General features: G+C 56.6%; 2 protein-coding genes and 3 non-coding genes across 5 annotated transcripts; 1 reads left to right on the top strand and 4 right to left on the bottom strand.

Moving 5' to 3' along the window:
- Positions 1–407: 407 nt before the first annotated feature.
- On the bottom strand, positions 408–14,712 carry KIAA0895L (KIAA0895 like). The gene is made up of 6 exons (XM_030026742.2): positions 14,192–14,712; positions 10,337–10,480; positions 3,298–3,430; positions 2,566–2,871; positions 1,768–1,865; positions 408–1,296 (listed from the first exon to the last, which is right to left on the bottom strand). The coding sequence occupies exons 1-6, from the start codon at positions 14,636–14,638 to the stop codon at positions 1,132–1,134; spliced, it is 1,293 nt and encodes a 430-aa protein (XP_029882602.1). The 5' UTR covers positions 14,639–14,712; the 3' UTR covers positions 408–1,131.
- Positions 14,713–15,916: 1,204 nt separating this feature from the next.
- LCAT (lecithin-cholesterol acyltransferase) lies at positions 15,917–23,412 on the bottom strand. The gene is made up of 6 exons (XM_030025024.2): positions 23,170–23,412; positions 20,027–20,183; positions 19,437–19,552; positions 18,999–19,094; positions 18,506–18,730; positions 15,917–17,089 (listed from the first exon to the last, which is right to left on the bottom strand). The coding sequence occupies exons 1-6, from the start codon at positions 23,315–23,317 to the stop codon at positions 16,467–16,469; spliced, it is 1,365 nt and encodes a 454-aa protein (XP_029880884.1). The 5' UTR covers positions 23,318–23,412; the 3' UTR covers positions 15,917–16,466.
- A 1,491-nt stretch (positions 23,413–24,903) lies between these two features.
- Positions 24,904–24,975, bottom strand: TRNAH-GUG. Its single transcript has one exon. It is a non-coding gene; the product is annotated as a tRNA-His (tRNA).
- Positions 24,976–25,350: 375 nt separating this feature from the next.
- Positions 25,351–25,423, top strand: TRNAK-UUU. Its single transcript has one exon. It is a non-coding gene; the product is annotated as a tRNA-Lys (tRNA).
- A 2,192-nt stretch (positions 25,424–27,615) lies between these two features.
- TRNAH-GUG lies at positions 27,616–27,687 on the bottom strand. The gene has a single exon. It is a non-coding gene; the product is annotated as a tRNA-His (tRNA).
- Between the last annotated feature and the right edge of the window lie 293 nt (positions 27,688–27,980).

Genomic DNA, 27,980 nt, shown 5'->3' with positions numbered 1-27,980 from the left:
CACCAATTGGCCTGTGCTACCTTTGGGGGAGAGCTCAGTGGCATGAAAGGCGACAAGAATATAAAACCAAGTCTGTGGGGTTTGTGTTTTGTTTTTTTGGGGGTTGTTTTTGATTATTATTTTTTTTTTTTTAAAAGGGCTCTCCTAGGCATGGCACAGCTGGGAGGAATGCTGCAACTGTGTTAGAGACCAGGAAGAGCTCAGGGCAGCTTCTGCTTTTACCTACTTTGATTTATTAACGTTGTCCCTGCCCAGTATGTTGTTTTACATGCTCCGGTGACCCCATCCTGCTCCTGACGCGCCAGCTCGGAGCCATGCAGCTTTGCCTGCGCAAGCGAGACACACAGCATTCACAGCGGTACCAGCCTGGCTGTTGATGCTATCCACAACCTTTTGCCCACACATTGTTTCCATTACATCATTTTTATTACACGCTTTCTCCTTACATCAAGGCCAATCCCCACCTTGAGTTCTCCTGTGCCTCAGAGCCAGGCAGAGTGGCTGTAGTTGGGGGGCAGAGCAATGGTTAATTGTGGGCAAATATCTATGAGGAGGGGGGAGAGCAGAGAGGGGTAGTTGGCGGATTAAAGTCCTTTCTGCTGCTGGTGGGGGACATGAGGGAAGGGGTAGGGGGTGGGAAATGCATACACAGGGGGATTATTCACTGCCAGGGCTGCCAGGCACAGCCCAGAGCCCCCAGCCCCATCTGCTGGCCCCGAGTAGGTGCCCCCGCTCTGCTGGGAACACCCCCTGGTACCCTAAGGGCATCCCCCCATTGCAACCACCCCAGCACAGCCTCCTGCACCTCTGGGGAACCAGTGCATCGCCCCAGCTCTGCCCTCACTCCCTCTGAACCCTCTTCTCCAGCTCCCCAAAGCCACGCAGCTGTCCCCAAAATGCACGGGGGACAGTGGGGGACACACACATCAACACTAACCACACCGGCCCTCTTGGCCGCGCTACCCTACACAGCCAGTACATGCACAGCAGCCGCCCAGGCGCAGGGGAGGAGGCCCAGGCTCTGCCCTCTCCTCCAGGCTCCAGCCCAAATAAATATCCAGTAAATGGCACCAGTTACACCCTTGGGGCACTGGTTTGCGGGGGGGGGGGGGGGGGGGGGGGGAATGCCCCTCAGTCGGGCAGCAGCTGCTCCAGCTCCTCCTCGTTCAGGCCATTGGTGGTGACAATGTGGTCCAGCTGCTTCATGTATCGCTCCAGGTCCTGCATGAAATGGGGGATGCGGGCCTTCTCCAGGACCCCAAATTTCTTCAGCCGATTCACATCTTCGTAGGATACCTGATGGGAAGAAGGGTCAGTCCCTGCCATCCAAGGAGGTCTGGCCCCCACCTGCAGCCCACCCTCGTCACTGCCCCAACATCTTTCCTGCCTGCGGGGAAGCATTGGTAAAGCCACCTGGAGGGGGATTTGCAGGGATTTGTGGTTTTGATAATTTTCTGTCACTGTGGGGACAGGTGGCGGCGGGGCCAGCCTGTGGCCAAGGCAGAGGGGCTGGCAGAACTTAACCCCCTGGGTTAAGCTTCCCCCAAAGGTCTCCCATGGAGGAGTATGGATTGTCCTGTCCTTCCTTGCATCCTACCCAGCACAGCCTTTCCCTGCTCCACCGAAACTCATACATGCAGGGACAGGCAAAGAGCTGAAGGGCTTCCAGCCAAGGGCTTGTTTTTGGGAAGCCCATATGAGCTTTGGGATGGGATGGGTACTCTGTGATTAGCTTCCCCGTGCCCCCTGCCCGCCCCCGGCTGTTACCTTTCCAAGTGCAGCCAGCAGCGGGAAGTCGATGGTCTGCCTATGGCGCAGGATGCGGAGAATCCCATCCAGGTAGACCTGGTCCTTACTGAAACAGCCTGGAAGAGCGGGAGAGGCCGGGGAGCGAAAGCCTGGCTTCCCCACCGCCCTCCGCTTGCCTGAACTTCTGCCAACCACAATAATCGGAGCGATGGCACTGGACCAGGGTGACACGAGCGTGCCAGGGCTCGGGCATTGCTAGTGCCATAGCCAGGTCCCAAAGGATAAGAATCAGGGAGCAGTGCCAGGGACCGTGGAGGCAGCCGGATGCAGTGGGAGCCCCAAACCTCTCACTGGAATGCGTTCACCTTTCCTCACAGTGGATTTTTTTTTTTTTAATGGTAAACCACTGCAAGAATCTAAGTGCATCCCCAGAATGCTCATTTTTTCATCTCCTTTGGCTGCTGCCTCCCCACGAGCTTGTGCAAGTCACTCCCATCAGACCACAACCACCTTACGGGGCTCCCCAGGGTGCCCCATCCATCCCCACCTCACCCCAAGCAGCTGAAGAGCTGATGTGCCGGGACTGCATGTAAAAAAAATCACTGCCATAAAGTGTAAACCCATAAGAGAGCGGTGCTGGGGATGGGGAGGGATATGGGGACAGGCAGAGCCACCATTTCAAAGGCTGCCATGGCCACAGGAGCAGTGATGCTCAACCCACCCAGCAGCAAAACATGTCCGTCTACCTCTGTTTTTTTTAAAAAAAAATAAAAATCCCTTCCAAAACCTGAAGACTTTTCACCCCCTGAGCAGTACCTGGCTGTGAGGTGTCGGTCTGGCCCCGCTTTGCCCGCACGCAGTATTCCCACCGGACACCAGCATCCTGGACATACTGCTCCAGGTCCTGGAAGAGGGCGGAGAAGGAGAGGCGGCTGGCCCGCTCGATGGTGTAGTAGAGCAGGGCTGCCCGCCACAGGAAGGGCTGCTTGCGGAAGAGGACGCTGTGCAGGCTGGCCAAGCCTTCCTCCGTGGGGTTGGCAGGCTTCAGGCTGTACTGCTTGCGACCCTCAGAGCTGTGCCAGGGCTGGCGGGTGTTGTTCACCCCCCGGATGTAGTGGGTGCCTGGGGAGGGGGGATGGGAGCGAGCGCCGTCAGCCGCAGCCTCCAAAAAGCTTGGCCCCCGGCCCGCCCCTGAATCGCTGGGGTTGGGGCTGAGACCCAGCACCCATGGGTGCCAGCTCCGGTCTTGGCTGGAGATGCTGCCGTGGGACATCTGCTTGCTTCGCTGCCCAGGGTGGGGGGCAAGCACATGGGTGGGTGCCCAACACCGCCAGCCCCACACGCAGAGAGGGACCCAGTTGGCCCTAGCCCCTTCCAAAACCCACCCAGGAGCACCCCTCCAGGACGCCTTCTTGCAGGACCCAGCAGGTATCACCCTTGCCCCGTGGTCCCCACAGCCCCCAGGCCATTATGCCAGAGGATGCTCACAGCATCCCCCCCCCCCCCCCCGCAGCTGTGCCCGTCACCCACAGCCGCCCCCCCGCTGACCTATCTCGTGGCGCAGCATCCCCTCCAGCCAGTGCTGCCGGGCTCCGGCCAGGTTGATGGCCAGCGTCGGCCGGCTGTCCTCCACCATCATCACCGCCTGGGACAGGAGGTCATCAGTGAGCTGCACCACCACCTGCGGAGGAAGGAGGCAAATAGTGTCAGCACGCCCATGGGAGGAGATGCTCAGCGCGGTCTTGGCTCTAAGCAGAGACTGAGATGGTGGCAGATGGTCAGAAAAAGCCACCAACGCCGCAGGTGGCACCATCCGGCACTGCTGCACCATCACCAGCTCGTGCTGCAGCTCCCCAAAGAAACCACAGAGAGCAGGAGCAGGCAGGGAGGGCACTGCCAGCGCTGAGAGGATGCTGAGAGGAAATGGATGATCCCACGGGAGGGTGGAAATAACTCCTTTAATCTCTTTACAGCCAGCAAACCTGAGCAGGCACTGTGAGGGGAGCAAGCAGCTCCTGGGCAGCCTCCTCCAGCATCCCTCTGGCTCCAGCATCCCCCCTTCCTCCCTGGCTCATTCCCATGGGCTCCTCACAATTTTATGGCCACACACAATGGGCATCCTCTGGAGGCCTGCCTCGTTCCACTCCTGCATCCCCACTAGCAATGGGACGGCGCAGTAAATTTGGTCACCAAAACAAGCCTGCTCTAAACAACCAGCAGCACCCGCTTTGGTATGGGCCCAACCTCTAGATCACCCCAGATAAACATCCCGTGCAGGAACCAAGGCTCTCGCTCCATTTTCACGGACTCTCCTGCCGATTCTCCCTTTCGAGGCTCCAAGACAAGAGCAGTGAGGACGGATCCATGCCAGCCTACCCTTGCAGCAGGAACCATGTGTGCCAGCCACGATTCACAGCAGGGACGGGCAATGCATGCGCAGGACTAGGGAACATCTTTATAGAGAAAAAAAACCAGCTATTTTGGGAAACCTGGCCACCGCAAGTGCTGGAGCCAAGACAGCTGCTCTACGTTAACAGGATTTAACATGCCAGCCAAGCAGCATTTTCTGACCATCCGACTTCAGACCTGCAGTGACTCAAGGCTGCAGCGCTGCCGGAAGAGACAGCCCTGGAAGCTCTCGTATCTGAGGTTTGGCCGCAGCAATGCTTGGAACCTTCGGGCACATACCAATTTCATCTCAAAACCCTTCTGCCACGTCCATGTTAACTCTAAAAAACATCTATTATTTCACAGCTGACACTTTCCAGGATGAAAATGTGCACACACATTACTACATGACAATTCTTCTCTTATTTAAAAAAAAGCAGAGGAGACTGAACAGGTTTGCTTTAACCCACATTTATTATTGTGCAAAGCTGCTCACAAAAGCCAAAAGTGCAATGTAACAGAGCAGAGTCTACCACTGGGCCAACAAACAGCATAAAAATACTTACAGTGCAATTGCTTACCTGGATTAAAATATACCAGCATGAAAGAGAATCCCTCTAACTCCAAGAAAAGACTTGCCAGTTCATTTCTGACTTGTGTATATCTCCTTGAGCTTTATTTCTGCTCCAGTAAGCAAGTCAAAATAAATACGGGTTGCAGTTTTGCTGCCTTCTCCCACATCCAGCCATGGACCTTGGTGACCTGGGACAAACTGAGGCAGGGAACTGATCCGGACTAAAACTGGTTTTATGCTCTAGGTTAGTTTCCAGCAAGATCACCATCCCCGGCCACACAAGCTCTCATGGGGGGCTCTTGGCAGGCACAAGACTTCTGGCAGCAGCACCAGCTTCTGCTAACAGCCCTGTCCGAGGCAGGGAAGGTTACAGCTTCACCGCAAGCAGAAATAAGGAGGCACGCATGAGCCAGGTTTTGGTATGATTGTAACCAATTCCCATCTCTTAGGTCAGCTCCGTCTGATGAGAATACAGCCTAGACATGCAACATTGCAATCCCAAATGCAACTAGTGGAGGCTGAAACCCTGGGACACGGGAGGGGAAGGGGAGAGCCAGGGGACAGAGTTTAAACCAAAAGAAAGAAGGGGAGGAATACATTTCATCATCGCAGCACTTTTCCTGCTCCCTTGAAGACACTGCAGCACAGAACTGCTGTCCAGACCCTGTGACAGCCCCTGGTCGTCAGGTCTTTGCTGCCCAAACTGCAGCTCTTAGAGGGAGCGCTGGAGACGATGCACTGTGTTAGCTGGAGCTCTGCTACCAGGATACAGGATGCTTGGCTGACTGGGAGTGGTCCGCAAGGCCAGGTCCACATCTTGCTGTCTTGTCACACTTCATTGCCCCTATACAGGGAAAAAATAAGCCCCAAGGAGGCTGGAATTTAGGAAACTAGATGCAGAAAAACTAACTTCTTCCCTAGGATAAACACTCTTATTCTTACACCTGCTTTCCCCCAGCCTATTAAAAAAATACCACCCCCCAGAGCTCCTCTTCTCTGCTTTTCTCCATTTTCCAGTTGCTCATCCTTGGCCACGTTACACTGGATTCCTCCAGAAGCCATCCCCAGGCAAGAGGGATTCAGCAGCTCCAGGTCCCCCGTACCAGCAGGACCTGCTGCAGAGGGCTCAGCCCAGCTGGCGTGTTTGGGGAGGCTGGTGCTTGCTTGGCATCCCACCAACAGTTCAAGTTTCCCTTGTGCAATTTCAAAAGCTATCTTTGAAAACACTCAAGAGCACCCGTGCAAGTGAAATATTGCATAAAGCCAGGATTTTAATTATATTGAGTGTTGCAAGGATAAATGCTCCACGCAGCTCATCCCTGCCATTCTGGTGATCTCCAGCTCTCCCTTCCCATCTGCACTGGCACCTTAAATCCCACCCCTGAAGAAAACTCTTTTATTATAACCCAAATATCTGTCCATCACCTGCGCATGGCTTCTTCCTCTGCTGTACCAGGAATGCCGTGTCCCGAGTCCTATGCTGCATCTTCCCTGCTGTTACCCATTTGAGCATCCTACCAGGGCTGAGCTTGCCTACAGCAGAGATACACCCCGCTTTAATAAGCATTAAGCAACATTTGCAAGAGAGTGCTCTGGCTTTAAAAAAGCTAATTTTTATATTATTTTGGGGGGCCCTTTATGCTACAGGACAAGTCAATCATCACCAGGCCAGGCATTTCCATCTTGTGATGGCGCAGAACTTCAGTGTTAAAGCCAGAGCATCAATAGCTGCTCACACAATTCAATGTGGGCACCAAATGAGCCCAGCCAAATTGTGGAAAGGCAACTGCTGTCCTTCAGTCTTCACTACCATGCCTGAAGACAAGGTAGGCTGAACAGTCCAAACCCCAATTTTTTTCTTTTTCTTTTCCTATCTGGTATCACTATGCACAGGGTGAGCAAAGAGAAATACAGCAAACAGCTGGAAAATAAGAGGTGGCCGAGGATGCTGAGGACGCGATACTCGGCATCCTTGAGAACGCGATACTCGGCATCCTTGAGGGTGCAATGCTCAGTGCTGAAACCAGGTCTTGCACAAGCCCTTTTTAGGCAAGGCAGCAAGAGCTGAAATGAAGACCGAAGCATTCCCTGGGATACAGCATCTGGAGAAAGATCCAAGAGCACAGAAAAATTCGGTTTGCTGGGACACTGCTGGTGGCTGAGCACAGAGGGAAGGGTGTAGTTGAAGCAACCGTTCGGTGTTTTTGGGAATCAAGGAAAACTCCATGCAAAAACATCCCAGAGCCTTTAGAGGAAGAATTCAAGTCAGAGGGAGCACTGTTGATTTTGTTTTTTCCTCTCTAATGGTGAAGAAAAAGTAAAGGCAACACAGAAACAGCAATGCTCAACTCAATTATATGGAGCGAAAACTACCTTTCCCTGTACAATAGCTCGATGGCATCAAGCGAAGTGGTTAGGAAGCAGATTCAGGACGAAGAAGCATCAGCAAATGGTGCAACCCACTGCATCAGGTAGGCGAATTCTCAGCAGGGGTTTTGCAGGCAGAAACAGCCCCCGACTCGGGAAGACACCGGGCTGCCATGGCCTGGGGAGAAATTCCCCATCCCTGTCCTAAGGACGGAGAGACCCCAGGACAGAGCTGGGCAGGGGAATGAGGGACGGAAAAGGACTGATCCAGGAGTTGGGAAACAGGATTAGACACCGCTCGGAGAGAATGAGAGCAGCTGCAGCCACGGGTACAGCCGCAGGTCGCAGTCCCCCTGCGAGAGCCGATGATAAGGATGCACCCGGGGGCCACCACGATGAGAAGCTGACGGGCAAAACCCCACGATGTCATTCTTTGGATGTCAGTCTGATGATGTTTTAGAAGAATTGACTTGGGTTATTTTTTTTTCCCCCCTTATTTGATAACATGAGGATATGGCATTGCTTTGTCATATTAAACAGAGGTGCCAGGAACCACCCCATGCAGAGCCAGCCATCCAGGAGCGATGGGAAGGGACCCTCAGCATCATCACAGACTGCAGCTACGCACACTCCCGTTACGCTGCCCGCAGCCCTTCTCTGGCTGCAGCAGCCCATCCACCCGCTGAGCAGCACCACTTGCCTTATTTCGGGAAACCCTCCAGCTTTGCAGGTGCCGTTAAAACAGGGGCTGCGACTTCAGCCACACTTATTCCTGGAGCAGCAATGCCAGCTCTCCAGCTTTGTGACCTCTGTTATTCTGAGCAGGATCCCCACAGTATCCTCACGGTCCTCAAAACTTCTACTCAGCTTTTGTGGATGCAATGATGGAGAAAGAGCTTGTCCCCAGGAACCGAGGGAAGACTGCTGACAGCCCCCGCGGCACGGGCTCCTGCCTCTCCCCGGCTCCCTAGTGCTGCTCAGGACCTCGCATGCCAAGAAAGCGCCGGTATCGAGCAGCTCAGAGGTGGAGGGGCACTACCGATGGGATCCCAGGAGATACTAGCTAGCGCTATTCAGGCTAACAACGTTTCACAACCCCAGGGGTTGGCATGCAGAACTTACCAACGGGGTCAGGGGGTCCTTTGCTGCAAGCTGGGAACTCGCTGAAATCCGTACAGAGACCTCTGAGCTCCGGCAGCGTCACCTCGGTCCTGAGCCAGAAGAAAAGCAGAAGAGCTTCAGGATCTGCAGCTCTGACCCCGACAAAGAAGCTTTTGAAGACACAAAGTTAATTATAGCGTAAATACTCACCCACAAGCATGCTGCCTGTGGTGCCGGAAAGCGGGATCCTGCCTTCGCTGATCAGCGCCGGGGACAAAGGGCAGCTGCCTGCAGCGACTGCCACCAGCCTGGCCCGCGCTGCCTGCCAGGACTGCCTGCAGGCAGCACAGGCAGCTGATGCATCAGCGGGTCAGTCTCTGGGCTAACGCAACCCCCCCACACTAGTTTCTTCTTGGGTTTTGGGGGTTTTTTAAGAAAGCCATCACAATTAGTACATATCAGGGAAGCAAACAGCATGGCAGAACAGACATGGCACAGCAGGTGAAAGTCAGGAATTATAGATACAGGCGTGGGGAGGGAGATACATGTCTGAAACCACCTAGTTCCCCGACAGGGTGTTAAATTATCAGTGACACAGAAGTTTCAGCAAGTTTTGGTTCTGTATGGGGAGCAAGCTTTGCCAACATCGCTGTATCGAGAGCAGATGAAACCCTTCCCTCTTCCCTGCCCCAGAGAAATTCAGCAAAATTTGTAATGGGTAGGAATGAGCAAACCAATGCTTTAATGGTTTTAAAAGCACTTATCAAAAGTTTTGGATAAAAGGGCCACTTATCTCACACGCCGATGTGCAAACATAATTACTGAACCCTGCGTTCCCTGGAGCAAAGGGAAAATTACACAGGGCTGGAAGGAAGCCAGTTGTACACCAATATGTAAGAAAAAAAGATGGCTTTCTGCCCAGCCAGAGCTCAATTTGGGTTAGATTAACGGAGAAAAGCAAAATAGCTGAATTTAATCAATTGATAAAAATCAAGAGATGACCCACAACTAGCAGGTCATAAGTGTAGGTCTGTAAGTAAGACTGGCCAGCTGCTAGGTTGGGTATCAGGACTGGTTCTGGGTACTAAAAGGCAGCTGAATTATAGGAAGAGATTTTCAGAAATCCCTTCTGTCCTAAGCAAAGGCTTAGGAGGATCAAGGTGCCAAATCCACATCCCAGGGACAACCCAAGGAGGCTGGAGGAGGAAAGTCCCCCGGCCAGGTGGGACCTTGAGGAACTGCTCACTCCTGCTTTTGCAGGCGTGAAATGGCCTGGGTACCCCTGAGCAAGTTGATGCTTCAGGGAAATGCTCATGAATAACCCTGTTTGGAGATGGAGGTGAAAAATCAGAGCTAGGAAAAATAGTCTGGGCAAGAGGCAGCAGCGAGGAAGCCCTCCGCGCCAGCCAGCACTGCACGGACTTCTGCCCTGCAGCCAACAGCCGGAGGCAGCCCTGCAAGCCAAAAAAAGCAGAGTCAGCTCCAGAAATCCTTCTCAGCATTTGAACCCAGGATGGTGGAAGCATTTTGCCCACACCTTGCTAGCAGAAGGGGAAAAAAAAAAAGCCCCTTAACTGAAGCTGTGGGACATCCCACGCTGGATGCTGCTCAGAGAAACCAGATTAAGAGATGCTGAACTTCCCCCCGCCTTCATCCCGCACGGCTACCATCGTATCTTAACCATGTATTTCCCAGCTTTAAAACCCAAGCTTGGGATTTCAAAGTGCCGTAACCCGGCACATCCCATGGGACAGCAGGAAATCTCTTCCCCCAGCTTTGCTTTTGGACTTGTGAGTGAAGGCAGCTGTCGGAGATGTCTGCCATACCACAGAGGGATGACTTCCCGATGGTAATTGATGCCTCATGCACACAGCAAAAGGCCACGCAGACAAGCAGCAGCTCCTCTCTCTCCCTCTCTCTCTCTCTCCGGAGATATACACTGAAAAAAAACATGGGAAATCGTGGGGAACCAGCACCCATGTACTAATGCCAGGGTACAGCGAACGCAGCCAAGCCGGAGCTGAAAGGACACCACAGCTCAGAGGAGAAAAGTTTCTTCTCTGTACCCAAAACACTTCCTAATCTAAGTCCTTTTTATCAGAAAATAAGTATTTTGCAGCTGTAGTTTACAAGTGATAATAGAGGGATGTGGATTACCTCTCCCACGCACCCTTCCTTCTGCATGTACTTTCGGATAATGGACCAGATCTGGCACTTGCTCAGCAGCCTCCCACCCGTGGCAACTTCGAAGCTCTCATAGGTCCCATACTTCTCCAGGACGGCACGAATGATCCTGATCGCCTGTTGCATGCAGAAACGAAACATGAGTGCAAACACCTTCCCCGCTTATAAACACATCTTAAAATCCCACATGCAGTAAAACCCAGCAGAGATAATCCCTCATAAACACCCATAAAGTGAGACGTGGTTTTGCAATCTCTAAAAAGCCAGGGAGACTGAGCCAGCTGGAAGTGGCCACCAGGACAGACGGACACTTAATGCAATCAGCATGACCCACAGTATATTCTTTCTGGTTTTTATCACCCTTGCAAGCATCTGTTGTAGGAACTGGGCAAAGCAGAAGCGAAAGAGCATCATCACAGCATGCTGCCCCTGGAGGTTAAAGCCATGATTATTTTCATCTTCTCTGCTTTCAGTTCTCCTTTCAAACTCTAGTGCTTGGGTCTAGCTTATCAGCTTGCTTTTTACGCTGAGAGTTTCTTATTGCAGCGCTGGATTGCAAGCCCAGCAGGAAAGCTGGGCATCACCAGCATCACCCTTTGCAGCACTGCTGCTTCCTCTTCTTTGGCCGAGGTCTCAGCACAACCAGCCTACTGCACACCAACAGCCTTCTAATAAAAGCAGCATGTGCTATTTTATTGGCATTAACATTTATGGAGCATCTACAAAATACAAGCATTTATTAGCACGTTTCCTTCCCAAAAAGTGAGTTTGTATTTTCAAGCAATGACTTTCTCCAATCTATTAATATATACCCCAAACCAGATGACGACAACTTTGCACAAGTTCTGGAGTTTTTCCAGCAGTTTCATTGCATCTGTAAATCTGGCTGAGCTGCTGCTGAGCTTCCCAGCCCTGGGCCAAGCGCTGCTCCTGACTGGTGTGTGTTTTACCTTCTCCTGCTGAGCAAACCCCCTTTGCTCTCGTACGGGCTCCAGGCAGCAGCTGGAGCCCTGCAGAGGAGGTCCCATCCCCACCCTCATCCCTAAGGTCACCCAGGATCAGGAGATGGGTGCTCACCAGCACTCAAGCCATCCAATACCCTGTACAGGGGCTTCGTGGTCTGCGTCTGGTGAGCAGCCTCCCCTATCCCAGCACTCTGCACTGCTGGTTTTCATTCTCGAGTCACTTATTGTGTCTTTGCAGAAGAAGTTGCAAGAGGTTTTTTCTGTGTTGTCGGTTTGGTTTTTTTTTTTTGTTGTTGTTGTTGGTGGCGTTTTCTTTGTTTGGGTTTTTTGGTTCTTTTGCTGAACGATCAGGATTATTTTTGCAGCGCCGCAAGGTACCTCCTGCTGACAGTGGCAGAAAAAGGACCATTTCTTCCTCCCACCTCTGCTCAGCCACTTGTTCTCTCCTCCCAGGGGACCTAACATGCCAAGCCAAGAGAAACCCAGCACAGCTGGTGACCAGGAGCAAGACAACCAAAGAGCACGCTCCTCGCCGACCTCCAGCGCACGTTCCGGCAAGCAAAATTCCTAAGATACCAAATTTAGTGTTCTGAGAGGCTGCTGAGAATCCCCGGGCAGCCCGAAGTCGTGCACCCATCATATGCAGTGGGATAACAAATCCTCCAGCTCCATGCTGGTGCTGCTCACGTTCCCATTCCTGTAACAAACCAGGGATGTGATCCCTGGAGTGATGAGCCTCCATGGGGCTAGAAGAATCCTTCTAGTTTATTTAAATTTTCAATTAAAAAAATAAAATAATCCCCCCCCAGCACGTGCAGAGCAGCTGGTGGAGCAGCAAGCTGGAAGCAGGGAGCTGATGCTGGTTTGTCTGCTCTTGTCCAAGGATCTTGGCTTAGCAAAATGTTTCATTTATTTAAGCTCCATGATTAATGCAGGTTTTTAAAATAAAAGCAGTTTGTAGCTAATAGTTGGCTGGCAAGGGAAAAGGTTTCCCAAAAGAAAAGAGGCTGGAAGGAGGTTACTGCAGAGTACGAACAAAGGAACCATGAATACCGTCCCATCACACCGTCACTGGAAAACTTGGAGAAACACCGGCAGAAACACTCAACACTTAATATCTCTTGCAAAGGGTTTTACGATCCAGGATGATGCCATTCACACTGGTTACAAACACTTAGTTCCATTCATTCAAAGTAATGCGCAGAGAAAAATAATCTCCATTATTTATCTTTTACTATATTGTAAGTCAACTGTACCAAAAGAGAAAGCAAGGGGGGAAATAGCGCCGAAGAATTCAATTTACTGCATTACGTGGAGAACGAAATGCACTTAAATGCAGGAGGAAAACACTGAAAAGCCAGCGAGGTCTTTATAGGAGTCAGACTGTCTCCCCTGCAACAGCATCGCTGGCACCAGTTTATCTGGGGCAGAGGTACGGCAGGCACTGGAAATGACTAACTGCTTAGAAAGCTGTTTACAGAAAGAGCCTGAATCGTCAGATAATACTTCAGGCAGAGATATGGGAAGTAATGCAAGAATAAGTAAACATGCAAAAAGCAATAAATAAATCGGTGAAGAAGTTGTTATTGAAACACCAGATGTAAGCTCCCAGCTAGGAGGTGGAAAGAGACGCCTCTGGCGTGCAAGTCTGGAGTCAAGAGAAGAGTTGTTTTTTATCTGCTCCCTCAGAAGCAGCTGAAAGGGGCCCGTGGGGCAGAAAGGATGCTCTTGCCAGAGGCGGGATGCCCAGCCCTAAGAGCAAGCTGGTTTTGGGGCATCGCCAGGCTCCCGGCTCCAAACCCAGAGCAAAGGGACGGAGCCGCTCCATTGCCTGCCTCGCTCTGCCTGCATCCAGGAGAGGCTCGTTTGCAGGCAGAGCATCAAGCAAGCACACTCCTGCCTGTTTGCTCCCTGCCACCCACCCACCGTTATTACCCGCGGCAGAGAGCAAGCCGGGAATCTTTCAGTAGCCTACGAGCAAAGGGAAACAGTTAAGCAAAATAATGCAGACTCCTTAAGCGGAGCCTGCACCAACAATTATCATTCCTAACCGCGTTTGCTGATGTGTTAAGGGTGCCGCCACGCCAGACGGCCTTTAGGCCTTCCAGAAAACAAGCCGGACTTAACCCACCAGGTCATTCCGGCTAAGGAACACTTCCCATGCAGTCACCCACGCGCTCCGGCTCCTTGTCCGTTATTTCTACAATAACAAGCGTAAAAAAAAAATAACAGCGAGGTGTCCCTGAGGGAGCATCAAGCTCCTAACCACCACCAAGAACCAGTTTGATGCCGGTAGCATCACCCAGCCACCGGTATGACCATTGCCCACATCAACCGCGGAGCGCATGCTATTCCTGCAGGTAGGCTGGGTAACTAAAGAACTTTTTAAGAACGGGGCGGGCGTGCTGAAGGCAGGATACAAAAAGCAGGGGGCCTGATCGGGCAGCAGAAGCCGGGAAGGAAAGCGGGCCGCAAGGTTCCACGCAGACCACGGACCGGCTCCTGGCCGGCCCCACCGCGGAGCGCTCCCGCCCTGGTACGTCCCGTTGGCATCGCCGGGGTGACACCGCCCTAGGCGAGGACACCCACGCCTTCGCGCCCGCCGCGTTACCGCCCTGACGGGGCGGGAGGAAGGCGGCGAGGGCGCGATCCGGGGTCCCTCCTCCTCCTCCTCCTCCTCCTCCCAGGCCGAGCATCCCTCCCCAGCCCCGCCGTGACGCTCTCCCCGCCCCCCGCTCGCAGCAGCTCAGCAGGCAGCAGTACCGGCAGGGGAACGAAGGCACCGGGGGCTCTGGCAGCTGCCCGCAGCCATGCCCGCCCGCGCCCCGCGCAGGCAGCGCGTGACCCGCCGGCCCCGCCTCACCTGAGCGACGAAGCGATCGGAGGCGGCTCCGTATTTATCCAGCACGGCGGCGGGGACCGGCTCGGCGTACTCGAACTGCGGGTCGTAGGCGAAGCTGGCGCGGAAGAACCGCTCCCGTTCCGCCTCCACGTTGCGGGGCCGCAGCGCCACGAGCAGGCAGGGGCTCCGCCGCCCGCCGCCTTCCTCCCCCCGCCCCCGCGCGATGTGGGGCAGGGAAGCGGCGGCGCGCATCCCCCCCCCGCGCCTCCCCGCGCTTTCGCTCCGCCGCATCCCGGCGCCGGTTTCCGACAGACGCCGGGTTCCCCGAGGGCAACGGGGCGCGGGGCCCGGGGCCGGTGGCGGGGGGGACGGCCAGGAGCAGAGCGGTGGGTCATGGCGGTCGGGAAGGCGCGGGGCGGCGCCGGCCCCCAGCCCTCCGCCCGCCGCCGACCCCGGGTCCAGCACCATGGCCTCCAGCGCGGCGGCGGCGGCGGCGGCGGCGGCACGTGGGCTGCGGCGGGCCGACCCCCGCGCTCCCACCCCGAGCACGCGCCGCGCCCCGCCAATCGGCGCCGCGCCCGGCGCGCCGGAGCCAATGGGAGCGGAGCGTTGCGGGAGAGCCCCGCCCCTCCCCGCCGTTCCGTTCCCCGCCCCGCCCCGCCCCGCGCGGAGCCTGCCCTGCCCTGCCCTGCCCTGCCCTGCCCTGCCCTGTCCGCGGCCGCGGAGCGGAGCGGCGGCGGAACCGGGGCGGGCGGAGCGTCGCGCTCCCGAACGGGGGGCTCGGGGCGTCCCCGGTTGCATCCCCAGCCCCGGTTGCATCCATCACTGCCCGGGTTGCGTCCCCAACCTTGGTTGCGTCCCCAACCTTGATTGCATCCCCAACCCCGCTTGCATCCCCAACCCCAGCCGTGTCACTAAGCGTATTTGCATTGCCAGCCCCGGCTCCATCGCCAGCCTGTTTGCATCGCCAGCCTCAGCTGCGTCGCCAGCCCCAGTTGCATTGCTGCCCCGGTTGCGTCGCCAACCCCAGTTGCATCGCCATCCCCAGCTGTGTCACCAACCCTGGTTGCATCGCCAGTCCCAATTGCGTTGTCATCCTGGCTGCTTTGCCAGCCCCAGTTGCATCGCCAATGTGGTTGCATCACCAAGCCAGCTGCATCACTGGTCCCAGCTGCATCAGTAGTCCCAGCTGCATCCCCAGCCCCAGTTGCATTCCCCAGCCCAAGTTGCATCGTCACCCTGGTCATGTCACCAGCCCCAATCACACTGTCACCCCGATCGTGTTGCCAGCCCTAGTCGCATCACCAGTCTCAGTTGCATTGCCAAGCCCAGTTCCATTGCCATCCCGGTTGCTTTGCCAGCCCCAGTTGCATCGCCAAGGTGGTTGCATTGCCAAGCCAGCTGCATCACTGGTCCCGGCTGCATCAGTAGTCCCAGCTGCGTCAACAGCCCCAGTGGCATCACCGGGCCTGGTTGTCTCACCAGCCCTGGTTGTGTCACCAGCCCCAATCAACATCGTCACCCTTGTCGTATCATCAACCCCAATCACACTGTCACCCCAATCGTGTTGCCAGCCCCGGTTGCAGCACCAGCCCCAGCTGCATCACGAACCCCAGTTGCATCACTGGGCACGTGGCTTTTCCCAAAGCCCCGGCTGCTGGGGTGCTGCGGGGCAGTGAGCGCCTCCATTTTCGGTTACGGCTGGCTTTACTAACCCACTGTGCAAGGACAAGGCAGGCTCAGCACTGAGAAGCAAAGTGTGTTTATTATTTTGTACATCTGCTGATTTCGAGCCGGTCTTGCCCGAGGAGCCTAGTGTGCTGCCTGCATGCTGGCGGCTGGCAGAGGTGCTCTTGCAAGTCATACCTGCCGTGCCACCCTCGTGCCACCCCCGTGACCGCCCCAGTAAATCAGAGCCTGCACTCGTTACGTGACTTGCTCTGTCCCAAGTGAGCAAAGGCTACGGCACCGTGGGCTCCACAGCCTCTAAAGTGCCTAAACGTGGCTTGCTAGCGACAAGGGCTTGTGTGTACACTGTAATTCGCAAGTGTGATGTTAATGAGCTGACAGCGTGGTTAATTATCCACCCGCTAGTGGGAAGTGACAAGCCTCTGAAGTATAATTAATCGCCATTCCCAAAAGAAAAACCAATCAGTGTGGAAGTGGGTGCCAGCCCATCTACCTGAGCTGTTGGTCTTGCTCCTTTTCCTTCCAAACTCAGCTCCGAGTCCTTTGCTCCCCTGCATGGCAGCTTGCGGTGGCTACCAGCATGGAGGGAAGCTGGCCCTCATTTCTTTCAGTTCTTTTTGGGCTCCTTAAGGACTGTGTGCCCAGGTAGGATCTTCTCCCCCTTCCCTGCCTCTGCGCTGGATCTCTCCTGCCCTGGCTCCCCCTGCTCCTGTGGGCTCCCCAGCAGGATTTCATTGATGGAACTGAGCGTCAGGTTACTGAAGACCATGTTAAGGTGGTCGACGCCTCGCAGCTCCTGGACGTGCACCTTCTGCTTTTGCTGGTCATGCCATCGCTTGCACAACTCCAAACTGCGTGTGTTGACGGTGTCATCCCCGTCACCATAAATCATGTCCACAGGGTCCTCGTAAGGGAAATGCTCGTCATATATGTAAGTCTCCACAGTGGGATAGCCTGTGCCATAGAGGCAATACGTGTCCACCCCGGGAGGGGGTAAGCCCTTCAGCAAGTCCTTCATGTCCTCCCACATGTACCAGCCATCCTCCAAGTTGACATCGGTGAAGAAGCGTTGGTAGTCCCGGTAGGTGTAATTGTAGGAGGGCGTGGAGATGAAAACGTGGGTCTCAGGCCAGGCCAGGCTCGTTGGGAACATCCAGGGGCTGGTGGTGGTCATGCGCTGCTCTTCACGCAGCTTGATGTTGGACATGAGTGGGATGCCCTGATTGTCACCTGTGGGACACACAGGGGCTTATCAGAAACAGCACCAAGATGTACCCTCGCAAATGGTGCCCCTTGGGCAGCTGTGCTGGGATCAGCCCGTCCAGCTGTCACTCACAGCTGTCTCCTGGCTGGGGTATGGTTCCACCTCAGATCTTCCCCTGCTTACCCCTGTGCTGCCCATGACCGTACGTCCTCTCCTCACCCCTCTGGCTGCAGATATCCAGAGCAACCTTCCAAACTCCCCTCTCTGGCATCACATCTCTAGCTGCTAGGCGGGGCTGAGTGTAGACAAACCTGGACGTGTGATGGCCCTGACCAACCCAGCCCCGGACTTTCCCTGCAACCCCGGCACCCCCACACCTGCCTGCAGGGACAGGAGTGAGCTGAGTCCGATGAAGGTGCTGATAGTGGGTGGCCAATCTATATGTCTCCTGCAAGCCTTGGCATTTTTGGTATGTCTGGAGTCCTAAGACCATGCAATGATCTCAGATTACCTTAAAAATGTCTCTGGCCCTTGTGGCAACAGAGAAAAATATGAGGAGGTGACTTAAGGGTGATGCAAGGGGCCAGATGTTAAAATCTTCAAGCACATGATTTTTAATTCCATGCATTTTTGGAGGCTCAGCTTGTGACTTGTAGTTATTCTGGGCTGTCAGCATTAGGCAAGTGATTGTGGCTTTCTGGGCTGCAAAGAGACTAAAGAGGAACTTGGTGAAGGGAGATTAAAGCCTGAAGACAGCAAAGCTTATGGGGGATGGGCTTTGAGATGTGGGGAGATCGAAGCAAGTGGTGCAGGAGAACGTGAGTGTCCCTTGGGTGGCCTCCATGTCCTCTGCTGCAGAAGAGGTGTATGGTTTGCAGCAAAGGTCCGGCAAGCTCACTGTCCTGCATGGATGGAGGCGGTGCGGATGTCAGGGGAGGCGATGAGAAGGGGGTGAGCATGCCCTGGGTGGCTTCTCTGGCCCCAAGATTTGTGGATGGGTGTTTCGGCTTTCCAGGAGCAGCCCTAGCCCAGGAGTTGACGCTGTGCATGGTGCAGGCTGTGCTGCAGGCTGTCTGCCGAGAGCTGGTGCGGAGGAAGGGGGATGGCCAGCCTGCAGGTGGACCCTTCTGACAGCAGTTTTCCATACACACAAACCCAGCAACCCCAATCATGGAAACCGGAGCAAGCTCCAGAGCATGCCCTGGGCCACTCTCCTGCTGCCGGGGCTGTGGCAGGAACCTCCACGGTGCTTTCTGCGCCACAGGATGCAGCGGGATGCAGAGGCATCAGCACCAGAGTATGAGTGCTGCCTCCACAGACACCTCGGCCGTCTGTCCCCCACCTCTTCCACCACCACGTCCTTTCCCTGCCCACCACCCCCCTTCCATTTCTGCAGGAGGGAAAGAAAGCAAAGAGGTGGCTGCACACAAGGAGTCACCCACCGGATGCCAGGACACGCAGGGGCTTGACGGACCCTCCCCAGGGGGCACCCAGGGAGATGAAACCCCCAATGTACTGATCTTTCCAGGCTTGCGTCTGCTGTAGCAGGAAGTAGAGGACGTTCAGGTTGCCCATGCTGTGCGCGATGAGGAAGACGCGTCGCTGGTACTCATCGTGCATCTCCTCAATCAGGGCCTTCAGGTTCTGGAAGTATTCGGGCTGTTCCTCTGTGGACAAAAGGGGCGCCAGCTCTTGGCCACCTCACTCATGGCCACAGGGCTGCAGGGCTGACCCGACCAGAGAGAGGTGCGGGTGCAGGGGCCACAAGTGCCACCATGCATTCACACGAGCGCACTGTGAATGGCCGAGCACCCACCATCATGGGCAGTCGTCCCTGTCCAGGGGTTCCTCCACACCAGCCAGCTCACCCAGCCCGTGCGACCCATCCTGCTTCCCCCCCTGCATGGGTGGCCTGCCCACAAACCCCAGACTTACGGGGCCCGACCCTCCAGTCGTAGGGGGCTGCCCGAACTGTCTGGTCCCTCACGTAGCCGTTATTCACCAGGTTCTGCACCAGGGTGTGCAGGTAACCTATGGGCAGAGAGAACAGGTGGGAATTAGGTCTGTGGTCTTCTCCTGTCAAACTTTTTCTGCCCTGGACCTGGTCCTGGTCACAATGTTCTCTGGTAAGCCCTCTAGCTTGATAGCTCCAGCCAGAGGTAGTGGCTCCATGCATCCCATGCGCACTGGGGTCCAGGGCGGGGTGGTCCCTGCCAGTGCTCAAAGGGAGTGTGTCCCCGAGTCCAATGTCCCCCAATCCCAGGTCACCTGGGCTCTCTGCAGAACCGGTCCCTGCTTGAGACACGGGGACACCTTTCCACTTGCAGGGAGCACGTGGGATCCCCAGACATCCCGTGCCTCTTCTCCTCTCACCTGCCAGCTTGCTCTGATCCAGGTATTCCACGGAGTAGGTCTTGCCGAAGCCAGGCACGCGGATGTGCACTCCTGGAGCATTGGACATTTTCCGAGAGGTTCGGTTGTACACCACCCTGCGGGGACAGGACAGAAAGTAGCAGAAGAGCCGTGTCCCCATGGGAGACACGGGGCTAGGGTGGAGATCACTGGCTGGCAGCTTGGACCTGGGCGGCTGTTTCCAAGTCTGGTGTGGATGGGGAGGTGGACTGGTGCCAAGCCAGCGTCCACACCAATCAGCCGGCAGCTTGGGGCAGGAGGCTCTGATAGAGTGGGCTGTGGCAGCCCACTCACCCTGTGGCCCCGGGCAGGGTGGCAGCATCTCCAGTGGGTGCTGAGGATGGTCTGGCTGGGCACGAGCACATGGCAGGGATGTGGGAAAGGGATGGGCGCTTGGAGCGGGAACCGGTCAGCTGTGTTCCCAAACAGTCCTGTGGTGCTCCCGTGGTTTTCCATGTGTCCTAGGTCGTGGCCAGTGGGGGAGGAGAGGGGAGGGAGATCCCTGGTAGGTCATTTACCCGGGGAGCTCCCGAGGTGGGGGTGAGTGGTACCTGGTGTTATCGATCCAGCAGTCAACTCCCACTGGCAGGAAGGTGTTGAGGTTGAGCCAGATGGTGAAATAGTCCTCCGTTTTGCGGTAGCACATCCAGTTTACCACATCTGGCTTGTCTAGCTTCGCTTCCAGCTGATTCCCAAGACACCCAGGCACTGCAGGCACCACAGAGGGAGAGCAGAGCCATCTACAGACCCCATCCCACTGACCCACAGCTTTCCCCAGCCCCCCAAGCAGGGCTCCCCTGGGGCTGCCCAGCTGGGGACACCTGGGGACCCGCTGGAGCAGCATCCCTGGAGAACAGCCTGCTCTGCGCGGGAATGAGAGTGTTTCGGAGCCGAGATGTGGGGTGAGCATGGAAGCAGCGTTAAAAACACATCCTCAGCGACCCCTTCAAGCTGCCTTTCCCATGGGGTGATCCCCGGAGCTGCCACCCTCAGCCCAAACCTGCCAATCCCCACCAGCACATAGCATCCCAGATTATTCCCCCCTGCCTGGCTGGGTTTCCATCCTCTTCTCCTTGCTGCCCAGCCTGGGGGAAGGAGTTGGTGCTGCTTGGGCCTGCCCAGCCCTACCGCACTCCCGGCACCTTGTCCTGGGGCAGCAGGACAGCTCGAGGATGAACAGAGTCCCCAAGGAGGTGAAAGTCATACCGGTGCTGGCTCCCGAGGCCCGCACACGGTTTTCCTGAACTTTAAACCCTACACACAAGCTGAGCAAGGTCTCTGAAATGGTTCTGCGCTGAGCAGAACTGTACCTTGCGGATGTTCAGTGCAAATAAACACAGCGTGGTTTTAAGCAAGTTCACAGTCTGACCTGGGCTCCCTCGATGGAGGGTGACCATCACTGGGGCATTTGGTCTGCCTCTGCGAGCTTCAGTGTTGTTCCCAGCAGGGACAGGACACCCATTCTGGTGCCACCCCAGTATATGTGCCTGTGCTGGGGGCAGACACCATGGAGAGCTGGTGTGCAGAAGGCAAGAGAAGGCTCCTGGTGCCAGCGCTGACCCCGAGGGCAGGGACAAGAGGTGAAGGGTCTGCAGGGGACAGTGGCTGTGAGCTGCTGTGGGACGCGAGTGCTGGGTGACAAACCCCACGGCCCCAGCAGGTCTGAGGACAGGCCCGAGACGCACGGCTGGAGGTGGTGCGGACCTTCAATGCCGCTGCAGGCACTGTCTGCTATGTGGCTCGCTACATGTCCCACGTACAGCCCTTCCCCCAAGGACACCATGAGCTGCTTTGTAGCCTAAAGTCCCTATAGACGCCTGCCCTGTGCTTCTCTGGGGCCCAGACCTGAGCTCTCCTGTGGCTGCGGGACCCCACAAGCACAGCAGGGTGGGAGCCACGCTGCCTGGTGTGGGGGCTGAAAGATGCAGGTGAGGAGCATCTTTGACCTGAGAAAGATGTGCCCCATTTCTCCTGGTCCCCACCAGCCTCAGGTGTCCCTGCATCCCAGGGTCCATTGGCACAAGTATTTTGGGGAGCCGCAGTGCTGTCCCTGTCACGGGGTGTGAGGGCAGCCTGGCCTGGAGATGCTCTACACCCATCCCACCCACCACGGCCCTAGCACCCGCAGTGCAGCAGGGGCAGGGCCAAGGGGTGCAGGGGCATGGCTGCAGCCTCCAAAAGCCCTGTCCCATGCAAGAGGGGAAGGAGATGTAGCAGTTGCCTCCCTCAATCTGCTTCATAGCTCCCTCACCTCTGTAGCATCTCCCCAGTCATATAGGGAGGGTCTAATCCTGCATTCAAAGCACCTGGTTGGGGATCAGGCTATCCAGTGGATGCTGGCATAGGAGAGCCCAGGCAGGAGCAGGCAGAGAGGACCTCCTAGGCCAATGAGAAAAGCAACACCACAAGCCGCTCTGATGGGTCCCGAGGGTGCCCAGCCAGCACCCCCGCCCCCGGCATGCAGCCCTGAGCTCTGCCTCGCCTTCCAGAGGACATTAGGTAATTATTAAGGGAGTTCCTGTGGGGGCAGAGGGGTTATCGGCGGTCCCAAGGGCACTGGGGGTTTCTAGGACGCCTGATCCAGGGGGATGGGCTATGCGTGGATGCCGAGCGGCACGTGGGGCAGCTGGACCCGGCCAGGCACGGGACAGGGGCCGAGGCTGGTACCGGGGGCACGGGGAGATGCTCCAACCATCACAGGTCATCCTGAGAAGAGGCACCTGGTGATGGCCACCCAGGTTTCCTGGCCACCAGCATGGCCAAGCAGGACCAGCTGCAGGACACCGAGGCTCCAGACACCGTCCCCTGCTCTCTGATGCTTCTGTGAAGGGAGTTTGTGGGGTCAGCCCTCAGCATTGCAGCAGGGATGTTCTGCTTTTTCTCTTCTCTTTTTAAAGGGGAAACTTGGCTTGATTCAAGAAAAAGGAGAAAAACCCCAACTCTGCTCAGCAGAGGTTTCATGGCAAAACCCTAGCTTGAGTCCCCAGTGATGGCACAGAGGTCAAAGGAAGGCAGAGCTGTGCAGGATGGAGGTACCAGCTGGTGGCTGCTGCTCCCACCTCCCCGAGGTGATGCCCCAAACTCTCCTTGCACCTCCCTGAGCACCTCTGCCAAAGGCTCACTCTCCTCTGCGACATCCCCCAGGCAGGCTGGACGTTGGGTGGGATGCGAGATGGATGCCCTTCTGCAGCAGCAGAAGATGACTTAACCATTGCCAGGGAGCTGCAGAAGACATGGGATGGGGTGGATGTTGGGGGAGCAAGGGGTGGTGCATGCTGGCCCAAGGCACCGGCGGCAGCAGACGTGGGAAGCAGCAGATGAAGATGTGCTGCAGCCCCCATGCCTCTGCCAGCAGAGCCCCCCCTGAACCAAGCAAGCCCTAAAACAGCCTCTGGGCCAGCTGTGAGATTTTAGAGCCCCATTTGCTTTCTGGGGTACCCAACCTGCACCCCCAGCTCCGGGCAGCTGCGGCTGGGCACAGCCAGCCCTGCATCCCTAGCCCAGCGGATGGGAGGGGACCTGGAAGCCATGTGTCACCCCCCCCTTGGTGGCTCCAGCTCCAGATTGCAAAGGGCCAGTGCAGCCAAGAGCCACCGAGCTGGCACCCCAACCTCACCGCCAGCTCTGGGGGGCTGTGCGGCACCCAGGGTGCCCACCCGTACCCTGCGTGGTGCCTGTGCTGGCATGACCTTACCGAGTACCACGGGCGGCGTGCTGTTGGTCGGGGGAGCTTCTGGGGTGGTGGTGGGTGGAAAGAGGACGTTGAAGAGCCAGAACTGAGACGTGGGCTGTAGGAACAGCGACAGCGTCAGCAATGCAACCCTGGCGCCGCTGGTCCCCATGGCAAGCTCGGCTGGGATCCTCCGGATGTCTCCAAGCAAAACAGCCTTTTATATTTTTTACGCAGGTCCAGCCAAGAGGCACCCGGGCTGCAGGGGAGGGGAGAGCTGCAAGGGGCTGGCCGTGATGGGGAGGAGGGACGGGGAGGGCCAAAGGACTGGCCTTACGGACATGCCATGCCCTGCCAAGGCAGGCCAGCGGTGCCCAGGGGCTCTCCATGCCCCGAGAGCCCTGGCCAGGGGTGCCAGCAGAGCGGGCATGTAAATTTAGCAGCTTCCCAGTGCCTCAGCGTCCCTCCGCTGCGTGCTGGGGTTGTGGCTGCCACACACTTCCCCCTGCATGGTGCTCCCGGGGTAACCCCACGGGGCTGCCCGGGGCTGCCCAGGACTGCCTGCTCCCTGCCCACTCCCTGCCTGGCTGAATACAGCACCTCTCATTCCTCCTGTCCTTGGTGGGGGGCTGGTGCTGCTGACTTGGCCAGGCAGACCCCAAACCTCTGGGAGAATACATCGAGGCTGGGACAGTCAAGGACACATCTGGGCAGCACCTCGTGCCACACAGCAGCAGCACATCCCCCAGTGCCACCCCGGGAACTGCTGCTGCCCCGTGACCCCCTGCCCAGGCTGCCCCACGCAGTATCCCCTCTGCGGTGCTCGGCCCCAGGGGATGCAGCATCCCCCCAGCATCCCCCGGGCAGGTGCTTGACCATGGGACCCTGGGTCCCTGTGGGTGCCCCCTTGGCACCAGCCACAGCTTGGGGGGAGCCCCTTCAGGCCCCATCCTGCATGGGCAGGGCTCCAGGTAGCCCTGCCTGCACCAGGGACTGGGAACCCTTGGGGACTGGGAGGCACCCAGGGGAAGGCAGGGTGACCCAGGCTGGCAGCGCATGGAGGGGCACGGGATGGAAGGGGCTAGGGTGCAGGGGGGTGAAGAAGAGGTGAATGGTGCTGAGCCACGGCGGTGGAGCAGAACCCAACCACTCATGGGCTTGCTCCAGCCTTCCCAGTGTGCTCCAGCCTTCCCAGTTTGCTCCGATGGGGCAAAGGGCCAGTGCACAGCAGTGCTGAGCAGAGGATGCTGTGGGGGGGAGTTCGAGCTCACCTGGAGCGTGGCCTTGTGATCTTCCGGGTGCAAATCCTTCCTACCCAGCATCTTCTCTGGAGCTGAGCTCTGGGGCATAAAGCTGCTGCCACCCACCTCCTCTCACTCTGTGGGGAAGGGAGAAAGGCACGCAGCCTGTCCAGGGACGCTTTCCTTCCAGCTTGGCCAGGACAGGAAGAAAGAACTCCAGCAAAGTGAGTTGGCTTCAGAAAAGTCATACTCTCCCGCTGAAGGGAAGATGTCTTCCTCCCGAGGAAGAGCGAGGTGGGTTGCCTCTGCGTGGGAGTGGAGGGCACTGGTGGGTGGGCTGGGCTGGCAGGGTGGGTTCCCCATGGAGCGGAACCGGGAGGGATGGCAAGAGAAAAGGGAGGGTGTCCTTCAGGAGCCCCTCCGAGGGCACGGCGTCTTCGCAAAGCACCCCCCTGCCGCCGCCTCCCCGGCGCCTTCAGCCCGGCCTTCGCGAGCACCGGGCCGCCGGCAAAAGCCTTGCTGTGACTCGGATTCGAACCGAGGTTGCTGCGGCCACAACGCAGAGTACTGACCACTATACGATCACAGCCGTCGAGCGGGGGGCGCCGCGCCGCTGCTCCTCTCCTGCGGCCGCATCCCGCCGGCCTCCCTCGGGGAGCGGTGGGGAGGCGGCGGAGGTCTTGCGGCCGCCCCCGCGGCACCCTGCTCGCCCTCCCCGCGGGCGCACCCCTACGGCCCCGGCGCCGGCGCCGGCCCCTTCGCCGGGATCGGCGCCCCGGTGCGAGGCCGGCCCGGGCCGCGGCCAGAAGCCGGGGGCTGAGCCCGGCGTGCGCAGGCGGCCCCCCCCCGGGGCGCTGCGGGGGTGGACGAGGTCGAAGCGAGTCCCCGCGTCGTCCCGCCGGCGCCGCAGGGGAGTGGGGTCCCGGGTGCCCGTCCCGGACATCCCCCGAAGGCGCGGGCAGGAGCCTGGATAGCTCAGCTGGGAGAGCATCAGACTTTTAATCTGAGGGTCCAGGGTTCAAGCCCCTGTTCAGGCGAAGGCGTTATCCTTTAGGAGCCCGCGAGCGGCACCTCTTGCTGCGGGGATGGGACAGTCCCTCCTGGGACAGCTGAGATGGGGATGAATGAAGCAAGAGACCTGTGTCCCCTGCTCCCTTCCTCACTCAAGGCTGTTCAGGTGCCCAAACCAAGCAGCTTCCTCAAAGGTTGGGTTCCTGCTGGCACCTGCTTTTTCTACATGAAGATGATGAAGGGGCTGGAGCATCTCTCTTAGGAGGGAAGCCAGGCTCTTCTCAGTGGTGCCCAGCGCCAGGACCAGAGGCAGAAACTGGAGCACAGGAGGCTCCATCTGAACATCAGGAAACGCTTTTTCACTGCGTGGGTGACCGAGCCTTTGCACAGGTTGCCCAGGGAAGTTGTGGAGTTTCTATCCTTGGAGGTATTCAAAGCTGACTGGACCAGCTCTGGGTGGCCCTGCTTGAGCAGGGGGTTGGACCAGATGACCTTCAGAGGTCCCTTCCAACCTCAACCATCCTGTGATTCTGTTGCCCGTCATCCCAAACCCACTCCAACCAAAGCAGAGCCCTGTGCCGTTTTAAGGGAAGATGGTTCATGTGAGAGCAAAGGCTGCAGCGATCTGTGGGGCCACTGCACTGCTTCAGCCAAGCCCTGAATTGCACTGAATATGTGTATATACTCTTCAGGTTATTTTTGCAAAATAGAAACTCTTTTAACAGAAAATTGAGTAATTTTGGATGAAAAACATCCCCTTTGGGATTTTGACATTTTTCAACCTGAACATACATCAGTTATTCAAGCACAGTACATTGTTCTTCAGATAAGCTCAATGGCCTTGTACCCAAAACTGACTTTCTGGAGGGAAAAAAAGGGGGAGGGGGTGGAGAAATGTATTTCCTTCTGTTTCTGCTCCTCAGCTGTGTAGGAGTGGGACCGGTACTGCTGCTGCTAAAGGACAACTTCTCTAGATGGTTGTCTTCTCTTCCTTCTGTATTATCTTTAGAAGGGAAAATGCTTTTTGAGCTTTCTCTGAGTAAAGAAATACGTGTTTTCAGTGAAAGAATAAATGAAGTTTGGAGGAGTGTGAAGTTGTGCTAGTGGCCTATAAACTGCAACTCCTAAAGGTAAATGCGTAATGAATTTTGCTCTCCATTTCTTCCTATGGATAAGGTATGAAAGAAAAATAATTTATTTTGTGCAATAAAAAAGCCTCCCTCTCCCCTTCCCATGCACAAGCCCTGCGGACACCTGAACCAATCTGCCTGAGTGCTGGCAGCCCTCTGCTACTTTCAGTTACCCCTGCAATGGTGAATAAATTGAGACCCGCCGCTTGGGTAGTGTCGTTTTCACCAGCTGAGCCCCGAGTGCGACCTGTGCAATACCTTATGCAGCTCGTAATTTCTTTTTTGAAAACCGCTGTCCGGAGTGAGTTCTGCACAGCTGTCAGGAGAGGGCACCAAGACCAAGCAAATAGATTGTCTCCATGGTCTGTAGGCTCCTGAGGAGGAAAGGCAAGAGTTTAAAAGGCTTTCTCAACCTGAAGCACCTCCTGGTGCACCCCAGAGATCTCTACCTGCCTCTCAGTGCCCTTGAGACCTCTGGTTCCCAGACCCATAGTGTGTCAGGGCCATCCCCCAGCACTGGATGGGTTTTGCCTCTCCTGTGAAAGCATTCCCGGAGGTGCTGCAGCCAAAATCCTGTTCCCCAGGAGCTGGGAGTGCTGGCAGCAGGGCTTTCATCAGGTTGATCTTCCTTCTTCTTCAGGTGGTCGTTGGGGCAGATCCTTCCTACCCTGGAGGGCGGGAGGGGGGAGCTGTGCCCTGGGGCAGCAAGTTGCTCCCTCCCACCTCCTCTCACTCTGCAGGATGGCTACAGCATCTTCTGGTCCTCTTTTTCCAAAACTGGAAGGGTGAGGGAGAGGTGGAAAGCTGGGTGATTTCTTCTGAATTCTCAAGCTTTGCGTGGAAAATGGAGAAGCTGGAGTGCTTTCCCAGAAGCATCACTGAAGCCCCACTGGTGAGACCCCGCGCAGTGACTACAGGTCAGGAAATCATTGTAGGCGTGAGTCTGGTCACCCTTCGGAGCAGAGACCCCATCAGAGCTTGTGGCTCTCTCTGAGGGCATGACATCTTTGCAAACCAACCTCCTTGCAAATGCCTCCCTTGCATCTTCAACCCAGCATTTTTGTGCACCAGGCGATTGGCAAAAGTGTTGCTGTGACTCGGATTCGAACCGAGGTTGCTGCGGCCACAACGCAGAGTACTGACCACTATACGATCACAGCAGAAGTCCTGCCACATGCCAGGTCCATGGGGAGGAGAGCGCCTGCACCGTCCCCTACCCTGGCACGGGGCACCTAGCACAGCCTGGCGAACAAATCCACACTATTTTATTCAGGCAGCTACGAGCGGACCTGGATGCTGCTGCTTGAAGCCTCAGCAGTCTGGAACAGGGCCCTAAACTGTGCAAAACCCTGGCAATGCTGGGATGGCATGCAGGGACTGAGGCTGCTGTAAAGGACAGCACTGTCAAGGGGATATCATGCCATGGGGGCATCATGCTATAATACAGCAAATT

This window comes from Aquila chrysaetos, chromosome 9, assembly GCF_900496995.4.
Source record: "Aquila chrysaetos chrysaetos chromosome 9, bAquChr1.4, whole genome shotgun sequence".
In the NCBI taxonomy this organism is placed as follows: Eukaryota; Metazoa; Chordata; class Aves; order Accipitriformes; family Accipitridae; genus Aquila; species Aquila chrysaetos.
Note: the sequence above shows the minus strand (reverse complement) of the source record. Positions and strands in the feature narration are given on the sequence as shown.

Bases quoted from the DNA above. Each gene is read 5' to 3' on its own strand.
- LCAT (XM_030025024.2), bottom strand. From the start codon at position 23,317: ATGGGGACCAGCGGCGCCAGGGTTGCATTGCTGACGCTGTCGCTGTTC. The intron at 19,553-20,026 runs GTACCACTCACC...CTGTCCCCGCAG, and splicing joins TGCTGGATCGATAACACCAG to GGTGGTGTACAACCGAACCT. The intron at 17,090-18,505 runs GTGGGTGACTCC...TGTGTCCCACAG, and splicing joins CCTGCGTGTCCTGGCATCCG to GTGACAATCAGGGCATCCCA.
- KIAA0895L (XM_030026742.2), bottom strand. From the start codon at position 14,638: ATGGTGCTGGACCCGGGGTCGGCGGCGGGCGGAGGGCTGGGGGCCGGC. The intron at 3,431-10,336 runs GTAATCCACATC...CTTCCTCCGCAG, and splicing joins AGGAAGGGTGCGTGGGAGAG to GTGGTGGTGCAGCTCACTGA. The intron at 2,872-3,297 runs GTCAGCGGGGGG...CCCCCTCCCCAG, and splicing joins GATGCTGCGCCACGAGATAG to GCACCCACTACATCCGGGGG.